This window comes from Leiobunum rupestre, chromosome 7 (genome assembly GCF_980474605.1).
Source record: "Leiobunum rupestre chromosome 7, qqLeiRupe1.1.hap1, whole genome shotgun sequence".
NCBI lineage: Eukaryota > Metazoa > Arthropoda > Arachnida > Opiliones > Sclerosomatidae > Leiobunum > Leiobunum rupestre.
The window spans coordinates 43,064,126-43,080,189 of NC_143390.1; the positions used below are offsets into that span (position 1 = coordinate 43,064,126).

General features: G+C 37.4%; 2 protein-coding genes across 2 annotated transcripts; both read left to right on the forward strand.

Moving 5' to 3' along the window:
* Positions 1 to 2,586: 2,586 nt before the first annotated feature.
* On the forward strand, positions 2,587 to 6,838 carry LOC149936382 (cytosolic carboxypeptidase-like protein 5). Its single transcript, XM_090154121.1, has 10 exons — positions 2,587 to 3,391; positions 3,449 to 3,612; positions 3,691 to 3,871; positions 4,345 to 4,537; positions 4,615 to 4,865; positions 4,929 to 5,096; positions 5,168 to 5,337; positions 5,406 to 5,538; positions 5,605 to 5,792; positions 5,859 to 6,838. Exons 1-10 carry the CDS (start codon positions 2,786 to 2,788, stop codon positions 6,301 to 6,303), a joined length of 2,499 nt encoding a protein of 832 aa, XP_090010247.1. The 5' UTR covers positions 2,587 to 2,785; the 3' UTR covers positions 6,304 to 6,838.
* Positions 6,839 to 13,983: 7,145 nt separating this feature from the next.
* On the forward strand, positions 13,984 to 15,856 carry LOC149936383 (sister chromatid cohesion protein DCC1). Its single transcript, XM_090152827.1, has 11 exons — positions 13,984 to 14,034; positions 14,109 to 14,273; positions 14,337 to 14,508; positions 14,566 to 14,694; positions 14,771 to 14,861; positions 14,919 to 15,113; positions 15,180 to 15,250; positions 15,311 to 15,388; positions 15,450 to 15,535; positions 15,602 to 15,664; positions 15,724 to 15,856. Exons 1-11 carry the CDS (start codon positions 14,009 to 14,011, stop codon positions 15,830 to 15,832), a joined length of 1,185 nt encoding a protein of 394 aa, XP_090008953.1. The 5' UTR covers positions 13,984 to 14,008; the 3' UTR covers positions 15,833 to 15,856.
* The last annotated feature ends 208 nt before the right edge of the window (positions 15,857 to 16,064 follow it).

A 16,064-nucleotide genomic window follows, 5' to 3' on the forward strand; every position in this document is an offset into this window, starting at 1 on the left:
CCGCATATGCATTTGGGTGATGCAATATGCCCCAAGTTGAACAGGTAAAGTGGGAACTTACCGTGTCCACTTAGGATTTGCGTCAAATAGTAGTTCGTATTGAAACTACTTTTGACTTGAGGAAGGTACTTCTTAGTTACCTTACCTTTCTCACTTACATTCCACGACTCCTGCCACCTTTGAGTTGTCACTTCGTTGAGCCACCTGTATGACAAATGTTCTTACTATAACTTCAAGTTGAACACGCTTGCCTCTCGTCACCGTTTTAAACGCCTGGTCATAGTTAACTCGGTCATTCACCGCCAAGGGCCGCCCTAGCGCCTCTTTCCGCTGTTGCTTCTCAGTGGTTACGAAATCCCCGCGGTCAACGCGCGGCGTCTGTGGTTCTCCCAGGTCTTCGCATTGCGTGCCGCAGACACTCGTTCCTACCCTCATCCATCCGGGACTGGAACTCTCTGCCCGATCATCTCAAGGGCATTTCGAAGCAAACTCAGTTCCGAAAGGAGCTTGCGAACTTTCTTGAACTCTACGAATAAGTGTACCAAAATTTATCTTTACAAATTTCTCGTTATAGACCCATGATGAAAGTTGGGGGGCCGAAAATTAACATTTTTACCTGGCAACTCAGCATTTGGACGGAACATCCGTTTCCTTACTTCCGCCTGTATATTTCAATGGCGGTCACGTGGTTCAAAACGTCACAAACAGGATGTTCCGTCCAGAGGTCTCACTTAAGCCTCGTCTGCGGCCCCTCTTTTATTATGGGTCTATTACTTCTCTATTTTCGATGTATGTATATAATTCTATCTATTGTTAGTACATATTTCATTTCTCGATGTCTTAAACTTTATAAATTTTTATTAATAATATATATATAGCAAATTCACGAGTTGTTATGTTTACTATTGTAATACTCAAGGTCAGCTATAGGTGGCGCTATAAGTATAGCTAGGGGTTTACATTTGTTTGTCTGTCGGTATGCTTCCCAACCCTCCGGCTAGATAGTTGGTTCCTCATTATGTAAATATCATCAACCTTCATTAAACTATTTATTAATTTTATAAATCACGACTATGTATTATTGATAGTATAGAAAGTCTACAACAATGGCGACGGGGATAAAAAAAATTTAGTCAGTACATCATAATTTCGGAATTTCGTGAGGAAGAAGCAAGGAGGCATGACGCACCTCAGGGTAATCCACAGCCTGAAGTAAGGTCAACCATACTCATCCGAAAAGACTTCGAGAAACAACCACCAGCCGCTAATTACCGACCGAGTACCAGACGATCAACCAGAAGACACAGACCGGTTAAAAGACTTAATCTTTAAAAAAAATTATAACTGTATCTCTAAAAAAGACTTTAAAAATGGTAATATTAGCTCTAAGAAAAGAGGGGATGTTATGTTTACTATTGTAATACTCAAGGTCAGCTATAGGTGGCGCTATAAGTATAGCTAGGGGTTTACATTTGTTTGTCTGTCGGTATGCTTCCCAACCCTCCGGCTAGATAGTTGGTTCCTCATTATGTAAATATCATCAACCTTCATTAAACTATTTATTACTTTTATAAATCACGACTATGTATTATTGATAGTATAGGAAGTCTACACGAGTTTATAACCGTTCTTAGGTAGTATTTTCCGTATTCCGCTTATAATACATTTTAACTTAATATTATTTAATTTAAAATATTCAAATAATATATTTACCCTGAAATTACAGTGAATCTTCTTTTCACTCTTTGTTTTATTTATTTACATGTGTTTTAAGTATTACCAGAAGTAAATGAACCAAAGATATCAGACTGCTATACTCCCCATGTTGGAGGCGTTTTCCTTCTGAAGTTACATTTTTACCTCTAATTTTAAATTTTGCGCGCTGCTACGTCGGAAAAAAAAATGTTTTTGTTTTTATGAAACCATTTTTGATACATAGAAATAACTATAAAAACAATTCCCAAGTGCAATTTATCACGACAAAAGACGGGGATGGAAATTAGCTTTTATTTGACTCGATTTTCTCATCATTTTCATAAGGTAAACGCCTTCTGATTCTGAGCGCTATTTAAATAACCCTGGTTCATTTACTTCTGGTATTACGCAATAATAATATGTTGCTGGTAGCATCTAGAGGAAGTTCTTGGTTTTTGTTTAACTTTTTAATAATTTATAAACACCGTTAAAAATTTAGAATCTTTAAAAATTATTATACTATTTTTTAAATATTAACCTAGATACGATACGATTCAATTAAATGTGTTTTAAAATTTATTTAAAAAAATTGTTCTTTATTGATTTTTCCTATGTGAATAACGTTAAATTTTGGTCGTAGCGGAACCCTGGTGGGAAAATATATACACGCTAAATTCAGGCGATTGACTCAAAGAATATTCTTTGATTGACTAGGCCGCTAAAGTTTGCCATGATACGGTCATTCTCGAAACGGGCTTTTATATTCAAAAATAGCGTTGGGAGAATAGGAAGTGTCACTCTTATATATTATGTTACTTATGGTATAGGGAGCTTCTATGGATTAAATCCATGATACTTCTGACATCTGACTACGCGTGCGTTAGTAAACATGTCAGTGTCAGTAGCGGTAGACGATTCTTTAACTGTTAATTTTTGCACTTTTTTACCGACATTTGTATAATTGAATTAAAGTGGCTGCAATGTTTTATATACGGAACCCGAAAACATTTAGTAAATTATTTCGACATAATGTTGTTTAAAAAGGCGTTACATCTGTGTTAAATCATTTGAAAGACCAAGTCTTAAGAAAATGAAAGAGAATATAGGAGGTACTACGTTTTTTTCTGACTTTGATTCCGGTAATCTAGCAAGAGTTGAAGAAGTGAATGCTTCTTGCAACGATCATAAAAAAATTCCACATACAGAAGCAGTTTGTAGTATTAGGCCAAGAAGTGCTTGCACGTATTCCAGTAAAGGAATTGCTACTGACGCCTGCAATTACGAACTCTTCAGAAATCAAGGCAGAACCAACTTGTCAATGAAGGAAAGCACCAATTTGTCTAAATTGAAGGCTAAAAGCTGCGAGTTATACACGTTGTCAAGGACAGACAGTGTAAATAAGATAAGTGGAAGTATAAAGACTTTAAGCCCTAGTAACTCCAGACATCTTATTACACCAACAAGGGAATTTAACCTATGGACGAAGCAAGATTGTTCAGGAACACCCTTTGAAAATGTGAATAGAACTTGGTTTTATTTTGGTGTAAAGTCAGATGTCTCAAATTTAAAAATACGCATGAACATAATGAACTTGAACAAACAAAACAAATTAATGAGCCAAGGAATGGCCCCAGTTTTTAAAAGAATTCCTGGACAAGAGACCTGGCAACGAATACTTGAAAAGCCCACGTTTTTGGTAATTTAAATTTTTGTTTGATTTATTTCACCTTAAATAATTGTAGTAATCTTACAGGAAGACGATAAAGATTTTATTCTGAGTTTTGACCATGAACTTGGCAGTGAAGATTCGTGTACTTTCATAGCGTTTACATACCCATTTTCATATTCAGATGGTCAGGAGTTTTTGTCAACATTAGATATGAAACATGGAAATGGTATATATACTGAAATACAGAAGTAATCGCTAGTAGTGTAGTCTGTCTAAAGCAAAATCTTATCGCTTATTAATAAGGGTTTTTTTATTTTATACAACAGAGTGAAATCTGAGAATGAGATATATTTCAGCCGTCAACTCTTATGCCTTTCTAACGAAGGAAGAAGAGTTGACCTATTAACTATCTCATCTTGCAAAGGTTTACTCGATGAACGAGAAGCTCGCTTGCTTTACCTTTTTCCTGATGTGATGCTAACTAGTCATAAATTTAAGGAGAAGAAGGTTGCTAGAAAGTTATCTTAAGTAGTGATCGTATGGGGTGACATTTGAGTCTGTGTTGGGAAGATAAAAAAACGGGTTGGGTCGGAACGTTTTGAAATTTTTATTTTTAAGCATTTTCTAACTACAAAAGTGACAAAACTCTACTAACTATTTAAAAGTAAAAGTAAAACGAAATCAAAACAATGGCGAGTGTGAAGCAACCTTTGTACCTTTGAACGAGATAAGTCACTGGGAGAATAGGCTAGCTTGCCCCCTCCTTCCCTGTTTTGGTTGTAGCTAAGTGGTTGCTCAGGCGTTTTTTGGGTTTTTTGGTTTCGGAAAACCTGACCAAAAAATTATAGGACCCTAGTCGGGTTGGGGTTGAAACCCTGGGGATCCCAGACTTACCGGGTCGTGGGTGAGGGTCCCTGTACGATCACTAATTTTAAATAATGTTTGAAAAAATATTTAAATTTTTTTAAACTTTATTTCAGATAATATTCTTAAGTAGTCGCGTTCATCCTGGTGAAACTCAGTCGAGTTTCATCTTAAATGGTTTCATAAAATTCATTTTGTCAGAAACAGACCCTCGTGCTGTGGCACTTAGAGACACATTTGTCTTCAAAATAGTCCCTTACCTTAATCCAGATGGTGTTTTTCACGGTCATTATCGAACTGATCTACAAGGTGTGATACGATTACATAATTCTATTATCATTAAGTATTATTATTTATCCAAACTTGCATTTTCTCGTTTACTCAAGGGGTTAATCTTAACCGGATTTACTTGAATTGCAACTTTAATGATCATCCCAGTATTTACGCAACACGTTCACTTCTACTCTACTACCATTGGGAATATTCCAACGTCAAAGTCGAAGAATCCACAGTCGGAATCCTTGAAAAGTTTACGAATCAATTAGAAAAAGACAACTTCGATTTAAGTGGAGATGAACTATCTGATTTTGAATGTCCGTCCGTTTGTACTACTGGTTTTAAAAAAGTGTGGCGTAAGGTATATTTTTCATACTTTTTATTCGAAGAAAAATCCTTTTAATTTACAATTTATCCCACACAGAATTTATCATACAAAAAACGTAGAGAACAGTTAAAGCCATGGCAAGATCCAAAATACCTGATTTCGTCTGATAATTCTGGTTTAGCATTTTTTATCGATCTTCACGGTCACGCTTCAAAAAGGGGATGTTTTCTATTTGGAAATTATTTCAATCAGATTTTAGACAAGGTAAACGTTTAAAAGTTAATATTGGGATTAATTTTATTATAATACAAGTTAATATTATTTTTTTTTTGTAGGCTGAATGCATGCTACTGGCTAAATTAATGTCATTGAACTATGCTCATTTTGATTTTGCCGCTTGCAATTTTAGCGCTCAAAATATGACTCAAAAAGACTCAAAAGACCGATTGAGTAAAGAAGGCTCTGCCCGCGTATCCGTTTATTATTTAACCAAAATTATTCATAGGTGATAAAAATAAATTATAGTTTAGCTTGATTAACAATTTATATTATTATTTTTTATTATTAATTTAGTTATACATTTGAATGTAATTTTAATATGGGTCGAATGGTGAATACTTTGCCACCAATTAGGAGAGATGGTGTTACGATTAAATCTTCTATTAAAACTGTTCTGCCAAAATATACGCCTAAGATATTTGAAGAGGTTCGTTAACTGTAATAGGTTTCATAAGTTAATGCATATTTTAAATTAGTATTTAACAAATTTTAGGCTGGAAAGGCTTTGGCCATATCAATATTGGATGCTCAGAATCAAAATCCATTTTCAAGACTGACAATGTCTGTTTATCATGATTTGGATGGTGTTAGAGATTGGTTAATGCAGTATTTAAGTGGTGGAAAGAGTGTTTCTGCCTGGAGACATCCACAATTTCGCCACTGGAATTCTTTTAAAAGATCGTAAGAAATGTATTTGTAATTATGAGACAGGTAGTTATTTAATTTAATTTTCATTTATATTGGAAGGTCTTCATTGGCTCAATCACTTTTGGAGAAAGCAAATCGAGAAAGTTCTTTGAACTCTCAAAGGAAATGCTCAATTCTACAAGAGTCGTTAAAATTAAGAAATTTATCCCTAAACAAACAAAGAAGGGCATCTATTTCAATTTCGAAGCTAGGATCGGCTAAGGTTACAAAACCCGATGTTTCCATCTGTGTCTCAAACCATGATAAGCATTCTGAAACAGTATGGCTTTTGCCAAAAGAATCCAACACTTCAGTTTACCCTGCGAAACATTTAGCACATATTAAGAAAGTTAAAAAGAATACAACATCTGATTTGATGAGATGCAAGGGTATAGCTATTCGAAGTTGTAGTAAAGAAAGTGATTTAAATAGTGATTATGGGCCTCAGTTGTACGTATTTGGAACAGGTTGTCATAAACTACGCCCCAATTCCATAAATGTTTGAATAACATAAACTTAAGTCTTTTTGTCCCGTAAGTGTGTTAGTTCGTTAAAATAATGACTTGTAGCTATGTGTAGAGTGAGGTAAAATAGACACCATACTGTAAAGATAAGTGCATCTATCTACCAAGTAAAATATGCAAACCAAATAATCATGTGCCAGCTCCCTACACTGCTGCACTAGGGCACTATGAGGGCAAGGCAAAGAACAGATTAGGTCCAAAGTTCACCATAAATGTGTAGACAAAATGGGTCTCACTTAAAATTTAACACGCGGAAGATAGGGAACTGACACACTTATGTGTAACATAATTATAAACTAATGTAATCAAGTTGTGCCTCAATGTTTCATATTTAGAGGTCTCCACCCAGTTGCCTACAGTCCATTCTTCCACTCTATTCACCCTACATTATTGCCCAGCATAAACATTTACATTCCCAGTGTCCCTGTTTAGCTCATATTCATACCAATTTGACATTTTTGTATGTTTATACATAAAATGTTATTTAAATTTATTAAATTGTTCGGCTTGTTTGAACGTGTGTCTTTCATTCAAGTAGTAGTTTTGCAAATCATATTTTGGTATTTTTTCAGCCCTATTTCTGTGTAAAATTCAAATACCGTTGTGGCATATTAAAACTGGAATCTAGTTACTCTTGAATTTCGTAACCACAGATAGTAAACTGCAACATGCATGAACCTCTTCGTGGTGGAAGGTGCCTCCCCACGCTGGCTAATCAAGGGTCTGCTTCTTTTAGCCAAGGTATGTGGTATTATAGTGCTGAAGGCTGAATGGTACCGTATAAGGCGACACCCCGTGGTATTCTAGCCTTCCGGGCCCGGGACAGAGGATTAAGGTGCGGCGCCTATTTACTTATCTTTTCCCGTGTGATCTGTATGAATTCCTCAAATAACAAAAACCAAAAACAATCGAGCAAGGGTCTGTCTTTCACGGCACCCAGCTCTAATCAGGGAAACGCTGTATCTTCGGGTGCTACCCTCCCTTATACAAGCTCAGGTCATGGGTTAGTCTTGGGCCAGAATTGCTAGGGTCTGCCTCAGGCAGTGCCCAGCATTTGTAGCCGGGAACCACCGGAGACAACACTTAGACTAAGGTAAGTAAGGTAAACGCTTCCAAGGCTCGCAATCGTAAGAGGACTAGCGTCGCAAGACTTTCAGAAGTTGACAGTAATTTCTGTATTAAAGGGAAACTCCTCTTCCAACAAGAGGCCAAGGGAGTTTGACCAGGGTTCTCAGAGCTCTGAGCAACAGGCTCCCAAAAGGCCAAAAGCTCAGACCTTCAGTGAAGCTGTCAGTTCGATGATAATGGCTTTCCCTCAAATTGTATAACTGATGAGAAAATGGCCACCATTAAGCGTGGGGTTCTGCAGAGGATTGATGGAACACCCTCGGGTGACCTTTTTCCTCGATTCTGGAACTTCCAGCTGAAGGGGTACCTTAATTTACCTGCGCAAGGATGACTACGCAGGTAATTGGTTATGCGAACAGGTTTTTGGTGGAACGAGGCTTTTAGTAAAATAAGCCGGTGACCTGCCGAAACCTTTTAAGGTCGCTCTCCGCCCAAGGGACGTCTGGACGAAGGACTGTAAAGTCCTTCTAAAGCGTCTTCAAACCTTCAACGGGGCACTCAATACCAACTGTTGGAAGGTTATTAGCAAGGTGGAGGAACCGACTGCTATCCGTTGGATTTTTCAAAAGGATGGATAGTCGGTCAATGCCATAAGGAGGCTGGATTTGTTTGCCGAAACAGGTCTGGACAGGGGTATCTTTAAGATACTTCATAAACCAAACCAAGCTAAAGTCGTAAATGTAGCAGGGTGTGAGGTTAATCCCACACTTGTAACTGTATCCGAAACTAACAGCTCGGTAATTTCAGGATTAGAAGATTTATCACCCCTGATAAGCGATGACTTTGAAGAGGACACGCTGACAGAGGACCTCTAAGTCTTCAGCCTTTCGGACCCTGAAGAGGTCCATAACATGGCAATAGTGAAGGAGACTGGTGGAACTAATAAAACCTGTGGGAGTGGTGTGGTTCCCACACTCTCCGCTAGTGAGGGTGGACACGCTGGTCAACCTCCAAACTAGGCCCGTCGTTATGCACATTAAGGTGGTACAGATATATCTTCACCATTAATTTGTAAGGCAGCCTCCGCTGTACTTTGTTGTAGGCTTGCTAAGGAGCAGATTGACGTTGCTCTTATTCGGGAACCCTGGATTGCCAATGGGAAAATCCTTGCAGGTGATGTCTATTATGACTTTAAGTCTGCTTCGCCCAGAGCTTGTGTATTGGTACGCAAGGGCCCTTCCGCTTTCAATCTATCACTTAAGGGACACCGCCGTGGTTAAAATCATCTCCTCTATTACTGACGGGAATCAGGAACCCACGCTTGCATCTGCTTAATTACTTCCCTTACGATGATGCGCTGCCCCCCCCCCCTACAATGAAACTCCTTCGCTGGCTAAACGTTGTTTGTTACGTGTCGAGAAAAAAGACTATTCCGAAGGAATGGACCGAAGCTAGAGTTACACTTATCCACAAAGGCAAAGATAAGCCGGAAGATGACCTGAACTCTAACAGACCGATATCAGTCACGTCCGTCTTGTACAAGATATACGCTATGTTGGTGCAAGAGCGTCTGAGTACCGAACTCGAGACAGCTGACTGTTTACATGAGGCTCAAGGTCGTTTTGTACGAGATCGTGGAATAGCTGACAATCTGTTTGTCTTAACTCAACTAATAGAAATTTCAAGGCATCGGAATGTGGATGTGTTGTTGGCTTTTCTCGACATAACTAAGGCGTACGATAGTGTGGACAGGGACCGGTTGTGGACAAGTCTTAGAGCGAAAGGTGTTACTATGAACAGTCTCGAGGTCATTCAAAGCTTGTACAGAAGTTGCACGTATACTTATACTCTTCACGAAGTCACAACCCCACCCATTGAAAGTCGAATTGGACTCCGTCAGGGTTGCCCTCTCTCTCCGTTATTATTTGTGGTTTTTTGGATGAACTTGCGGTTAAATTATCTGCCTTAGGAGTGGGTGCTTGTATCCCAAAGTACAACGATGTGGAAGAGTTAGTGGATGGCGAATTTACTGTAATTCCGTGTTTGATGTACTCTGACGATATTGTGTTGATATCAAATAACAGAGAGGATTTACAGCTACTTTTGGACGGGTGTACGACGTTCGCTGATCAAAAGGGATTGGTTCTCTTTTAGTACGGAAAAGTCTAATGTAGTATGTACTGCCTATTTTATCACGGCCGGAGCTTTCGATCGCGATTTTTTACTCCAACATAGCCCATTGGAAATTGTGGAATCGTACAAGTATTTGGGAGTTGAATTATCCTCAGGAAGAAATTATCTTGAAAAATGGGAGGACGGCTTAATTTCTAAAGGAAATAAACTCCGGTGGATGGTTCGTAATCTAGCTGAGAAATCTTATAATTTGTACTCAGTGGCTCGAACTCTGTGGAAAACGGCCGCTGTACCGGTACTGATTTATGCAAATGAAGTTTTAGATGTATCGAAAACCGTTTTGTATTATCTCGAGTATGCTCAACGCGAGGTGGGTCGATACGCCTTGTGTGCTGGCCCCATGGCGGCGCACGTAGCGATTACGGGAGAAATGGGATGGAGCCTCATGCATGGTGGAGCGGGAGGCGCGTAGCAAACTAAAGTACATTGGCCGTTTAAAATTTATGGCTCCTCACCGTCTAGCGAAGAAAGTCTATGTAAATACCAGAAATTGAAGCCGATTCAGTACCCGATTTATAAGACGAGCCGCTATACTTGATCGTATGTACGGTGTTGGAACTGAAAGATCTAAAGCGCAGTCTGAAACGCAATGGAACACTTAAGTTGACCAAGATGTGAAGCGTCACTCGGAGCTAATTTAGGAAAAGAAAGTTGCTGGTCACCATTCACTGCAAGCCTAGAAATCTAAAGGGAAACCAAGCGCCGAAGATTTCTACGATGGTAGTTTTGCGGGTGGCCTACTGTTTCAAGCTCGAACAGGAGCCTTGTTGACAGGTGAACGTTGTGCTAGATTATTTAGCTCATTGACAAAATGCGTTCAGTGTGGAGATGACTTAGAAAACTTGGAACACGTGCTGTTTGGTTGCTCGTCATTAGATAGTTTCGAGGAAATACGAAATTGGAGGGAGGAGTCCTTTTTTCTGTCAGTGGAAGATCTTCTGGGTTTATCCGGGAGACAGTGGAACCCTCCTTTTCTCAAACATCTCCTAAATAAATGGCATTGGGGAAAAACTCGTGTTTTACAAAAGAAGATTTAAGCGTCATCGCCTTAAATTAAACTCAATTGTTTTAATATTAATATTACTTTTAATTTTTAATACTTGTTTTTTGTTGTTGTTCTGCTATTATTATTTTTAAAGTCCCAAAAGTGTATTCTTTTGTATGTGGTTGAGCTCCCCTAAGCGGAACCGTCCTGTTTTAAAAGGACGCGTTTTTCTGTACGCAAACCGATTAATAAATTCCTTCATTCATTCAATTGGTTGTGACGCGAACTATTGAAATAAAAAGTATTTCAACGAAAGAATCAAACACAAGGAGTGCGCAGCTAGCCTTTAAACACGCTAACGAAGGGTTGTGTACGAAATTCATTGGACGAGCGTCACGAGCCTTTACGCTGAACGTTTTACGGGCGGGGGGGAGAGACAATTTCCGTATTTTCCCCTTCCGACGGCAGCAGGCGCTAAAGCGTCTAGCCAATGAAAAACGTACACAAGAGATTCCACGACTTTTGACGGGTTGCGTTTTCCTTGTGTGGGGTGTTGTGTTTGTTGCTCCTAGCTGACACAGCCGCCATTTTGTTTGGGACTTCGCGATCTTTTCAACTTGACGCAAAAATCGCGAAATCTTATAATTAGAATTTTTCTTGCTAGACCGTTTCTTATAATAAGGAAAATATCTTCTCCACTTGACGTACCCCTGATTTTTAATAGCTTTTTATATAAAATACGAGAGGTCGCGTGATTACGTTAGATTCATCGTGCAGTTAAAGTTATAGAGCGCGCGCATATTTTTGTTTTTGTTGAGCTCGCGTGAAAACGCACGAGACCCTCTACACGGAAATATTAGGAAGCGCGCACCCCAAAAAATAACACTTTTAATACATGTATGCGTATATTATAGCGAAAACTATTCTTTTCGTCCCAACAAAGATAATATAACTACGTACCCTAGATTCGAAATCAAGGTCCTTGCACGTAAACGCAGGCTCTTACTGAGTTCCCGGCATCTAGTCAAAGATAATTTAAACTCGTACCCTAGATTCTAAATCACTCTCTCGTGCGTTGCCGATAGCGTTTACCCACTTCCCGGTGGAACTCAGAAAAAATTCGCTCCATGGTTTGCGCCTTACCGCAACCGATGGAGCCCGATTTTTCTGAGGTCACATGCCGGAAAAGGGTAAACGCTTCGTAACAAAACCGTCAATGGGAAAGCTTTCAGTATTCGAATATAGGGTACGAGTTTAAATTATCTTTGATCTAGTTAAAACGTAAAGTTTTAGTGAAAATTGCGCCGTGGTTTTTGACGCGGTTTTCAAGATACCAGATATTTTTGCGTTATATTGTTTTAAAACAATAATGGATCATGCCTGTAGCTCTAAAAATGTTTCTAAACGAAATAAAACTAAAGGTGAGTAATATAGTCTTGGGTTATCTATTGAAATTCCTTATTTCTCACCCTGCTATATGGAGCCCGATTTTGCCGACTTCCGGCGCGAACTCAGTGAAAGCCTCACGAGAAAACGAGCTATCGAGAAACGCCATGATTTCGAATCTAGGGTACGTAGTTATATTATCTTTGGTCCCAAAGCGAGCGAATAGTTTTGGCCAGCGTGGGAAATAAGGCGGTGGCAGTGGGCAAATGACCAGTTTAAAAATTGCCCGGACCAGTTTATTAATTAACTGGACCAATTAATTAATTCGAGGTGTAGGTCCAAATGTTATATTATTAGTCTTTGGGTTTGAAGGTCTGTGCAACGGCGACTGTGGCATATTTGTACACTCCAATTCGAATTAACTAGGACTATGGGAGTAGTGGTTTTAGGCAATCGAGTCGGGTATCGAGTACGAAATTTATTTTCATCGAGTATTCAAGTTGAGTCGAGAAATCGAGTACTTGATTAAGGGAAAATTTTCTTATTCGAGTCATGTAATTAAAAAAACCTCGAGTAATAACTTTAACGAGTAGGGTTATCGAGTATATTTGACTAGAAGCTGGTCTTATTCGAGTAATTATGAAATTAAGTATAAACTAACTTTCAATGCTGAAAAATATTTCTTTAATTAAATGAACCACAATTTTCAGAACTTTGGTAACCTTATTGTGACTAGTGGGATATAAAAAGACTAGTATACTAGGCTAATAGCCTAACCATAGTAATTAATAGTAAAGTAACCATAGAATATACTTTTTTTTTATTATTAATGTACCGTCTGTCCGTATATTGCTTAGGAAGTTAAGACTCCTAAGTTCTAACGCCAGCCGACATCCGAATTCCTGAAGTGACACTCCAAACCAAAACCAAAACTTAATAATATTGTTTGAAAAAACACCGCACAGACGCACTAGGTATTAAAAACCGTGATCCACCCCCAAGGTCATTCAAAGCATTTGTTGTTTGTACGGCTTGTAGGTACCCTTTATTATTTCCACCCCAAAAAAGTTGCAAAAACCCGTCTTTGAACTTACAGCAGCTTATTCGAGTAATCAGATACCCGACTATTCAACTTTTTGGTCTCGATAATCGACGAGTGTTTTCCAATTACATATTCGAGGTCCAGTTCAAGTACTCGATTTAAAAAAATGCCGAGTAATCGATGATGTTCGAGTACTCGCACCATAGAAATAGAAATGAGACTAGAAGCAAGATTAAACTGTGGTGAGGTGTACGAGTTTGAAGGCTGCCATGAGAGTGGAATCGTCAGTATTCTTTGTGGGAGCACGCCATCTATTTAAAAAAAATTAAAGTTTATTTTTTTTTAATAGATGGCGCACTCCTGCGTGGATTAGTAGTAGATTCCACTCTCATGGAAGCCTTCTAGCTTGCCCGTTTCCCTTGAGATTACCAGATAGCGCAGTGGTTCTAGTCTCATTTCTATTTCTATGACTCGAACAGCCCTAGAATTCACCCTATTAAAAACCGTTTTATTTATTCTAGGCCAGGGGGGACGGTCACCTGTCCACTTTCAAAAAATCCTTGTTTCCCACCCTGGTTTTGGCCAATTATTTTATAGAAAGAGCTATACATTGAGTTGGGAATATTAATCTAGAGATCCAATCCAATCTGCTCCCCGCGAAACAAGTTTTTGAAAAATACGAATGTGCCGTCTGCTCTAAAATGACCATCAAACGTTATCATATGATCCGTGGCGCCATCCATTATTTTGAAGAAAAAAAAATCTTTTTGCTTGAAAACGCATCTTATTTGAACGAACCATTGAGAGATAGACGGCGCCACGGGTAGAATGATAACGTTTTCTCGTCATTTGGGACGCCGATGGGAGCAGACGACAGTATTCTTATTTTTAAAAACTTGTTTCGCGAAATACTGAAATCCGACGTTTTGATTGGACCTCTAGATTAATATTCCCAACTCAATGGAGCTATATATTGAAGGCTTGAAGCAGACGATTTTTAATTTGTTCAAAAATGGCGGGAATTTCAGGAGCTTCTAGGTTGTTACCATTATTTATCTCAGAAATTTTTTTGTTATGTTGCTTTATTTATTTTTTATTGATCTATTTTACAGAAATGTGGAAGACGTTGAAAAATTAATAGAGAAAGCCAAACTTGATGTGAATGACTTGTTAAAATACAGCCAAAGTCTTACGTGTGGACATAATACAGATGATAGTTCAATCATTCTTTTAGAACTAAATGATTCTTTAATAGATAAATTAAAGAAAGGAGACGAGTAATTAAATTAAATCAATCATATTGTTTTAATTTTGACAATAATGCAAATAAATTATTATAGAATAATAATTCGTGGAGAAAAAGATGAATCCGCAGTCCTTTGTACCCGCAGTGAAACTTATGATATGAAAGAAGCGGAGACTTCAAATTCTCTATTAATTTTGCCAGAATTTACAATACCAAACAAGATTGAAGATAAAGCATTAACCCATAGAACTGTAGTTGAGAGAGAGGTAAATAATACCAAAAATTCTTTGTTAACAAGATACTAATTGAAATAATGCCTGTAGGTGTCAAATATATTTCATTTATATTATGAATTAAAAAAATGCAAACCTAGAATTGGAAAATTGCGACGTGTTCTTGAAGAAAATCCTTATCAAGGGCCAGAATATGAGGGAGAAAATGTTGGAAGCAAAGTATGTTTGCTTTTCTCAATTTTGAAAATTGTAACCTTCACTAAAAAGTGTAACAAATATAATTAACTTTGATTAGTACACTTTTGAAGATTTATTAAACATAATTCAAGCTAGCGAAGAAGAATTAACAGTTGCTCTGAACCAACTCCCGGCATTTTATATTAATGGTAATATAACAAATCTAAGTTGTCACATTTTAACTCCAATTTGCATTGTTTATTTAGGCCATTGGCGATGTCTCGATACTGAATATCAGTGTAGAATTATCAATTATATTTTCGACTTTATTGATTCAAATTCAATTTCAATAAATGATATTCCTATAAAGACTGTGATTGACATGTTAGATGAATTAGCTCCAAGGGAGATATTAGAACGTTGTCTTGATATTTATACTGAACCATCACCAAATGATAAAGGTATGTTTGTGTTCACAAAAATTTTATTTCAATAAACGTGTTATAAGCATTAACACCATTTTATAGATATTTATCAATTAAAGGAAGTTAAAGTTTGCCAGTTCTTTGCAGAGGTTTTATTAAGATCTTCAGGAAAGGTACTTTTATATTCTACAATTCAGCTGTTTATTTTTAATATCTTAGTGAAAAAATTGTAGTTTCATTTACAAGAATTTTTGGAATCATGGCAAAAAAGTGTTCCTGAAGGTTTACAGACTAGACTTTCTCAATTACAGGTATTTTTTTATATTTATTTAAGTAATACGAACTGTTAATTGTTGTAATTTTGTATTTAAGGGTCTTGCGTTAACGGATCACTCTAGTAAACCTGAAACTGTTTTTTTTTACCCTGTCTGGGATTTACCTGAACAAATAAATGAAAGGTATTATTTTTTATTTTAAAAATTTTTGTAGTTCAGAGTCACTAAAACTTTTCTTTTCCATATAAGATTTGATATTTTATTTAAACAACGAACTAAATGGGCGTATGATGATATTCGGCCATATATTGAGTAAGGATTACTGTCCTTAATTTTCCTTTCAGAAAACTGATTGATTTATCTCTTTAAAGGGACTTAGCAACGGAAGGCCTAAATGTTAACGCTCTTTTAACAAAATATTCAAGAGCATCTGTGTTAAATGGAGTTAAAATGTACAATTCAAAACATTCCATTAAATAAATATTTTTGATGTATCGAGTTCAGTCACTTAATAGACAATACCTTCAAAGTGTTAAACATCTGTAACTTTCATAACTCATGTCAGAGTTTTAACTTTTTGAATTAATTTTACTTTGTTAATGAGTTAAATATTATGGCTAAAATTCGAGGAATAAATTTTTAGAGTCGTTATGAATTCTTGAGTTAAATGGGGCAAGAAAAACTTAAATGATAACTTCTGTGGAAATTAAGA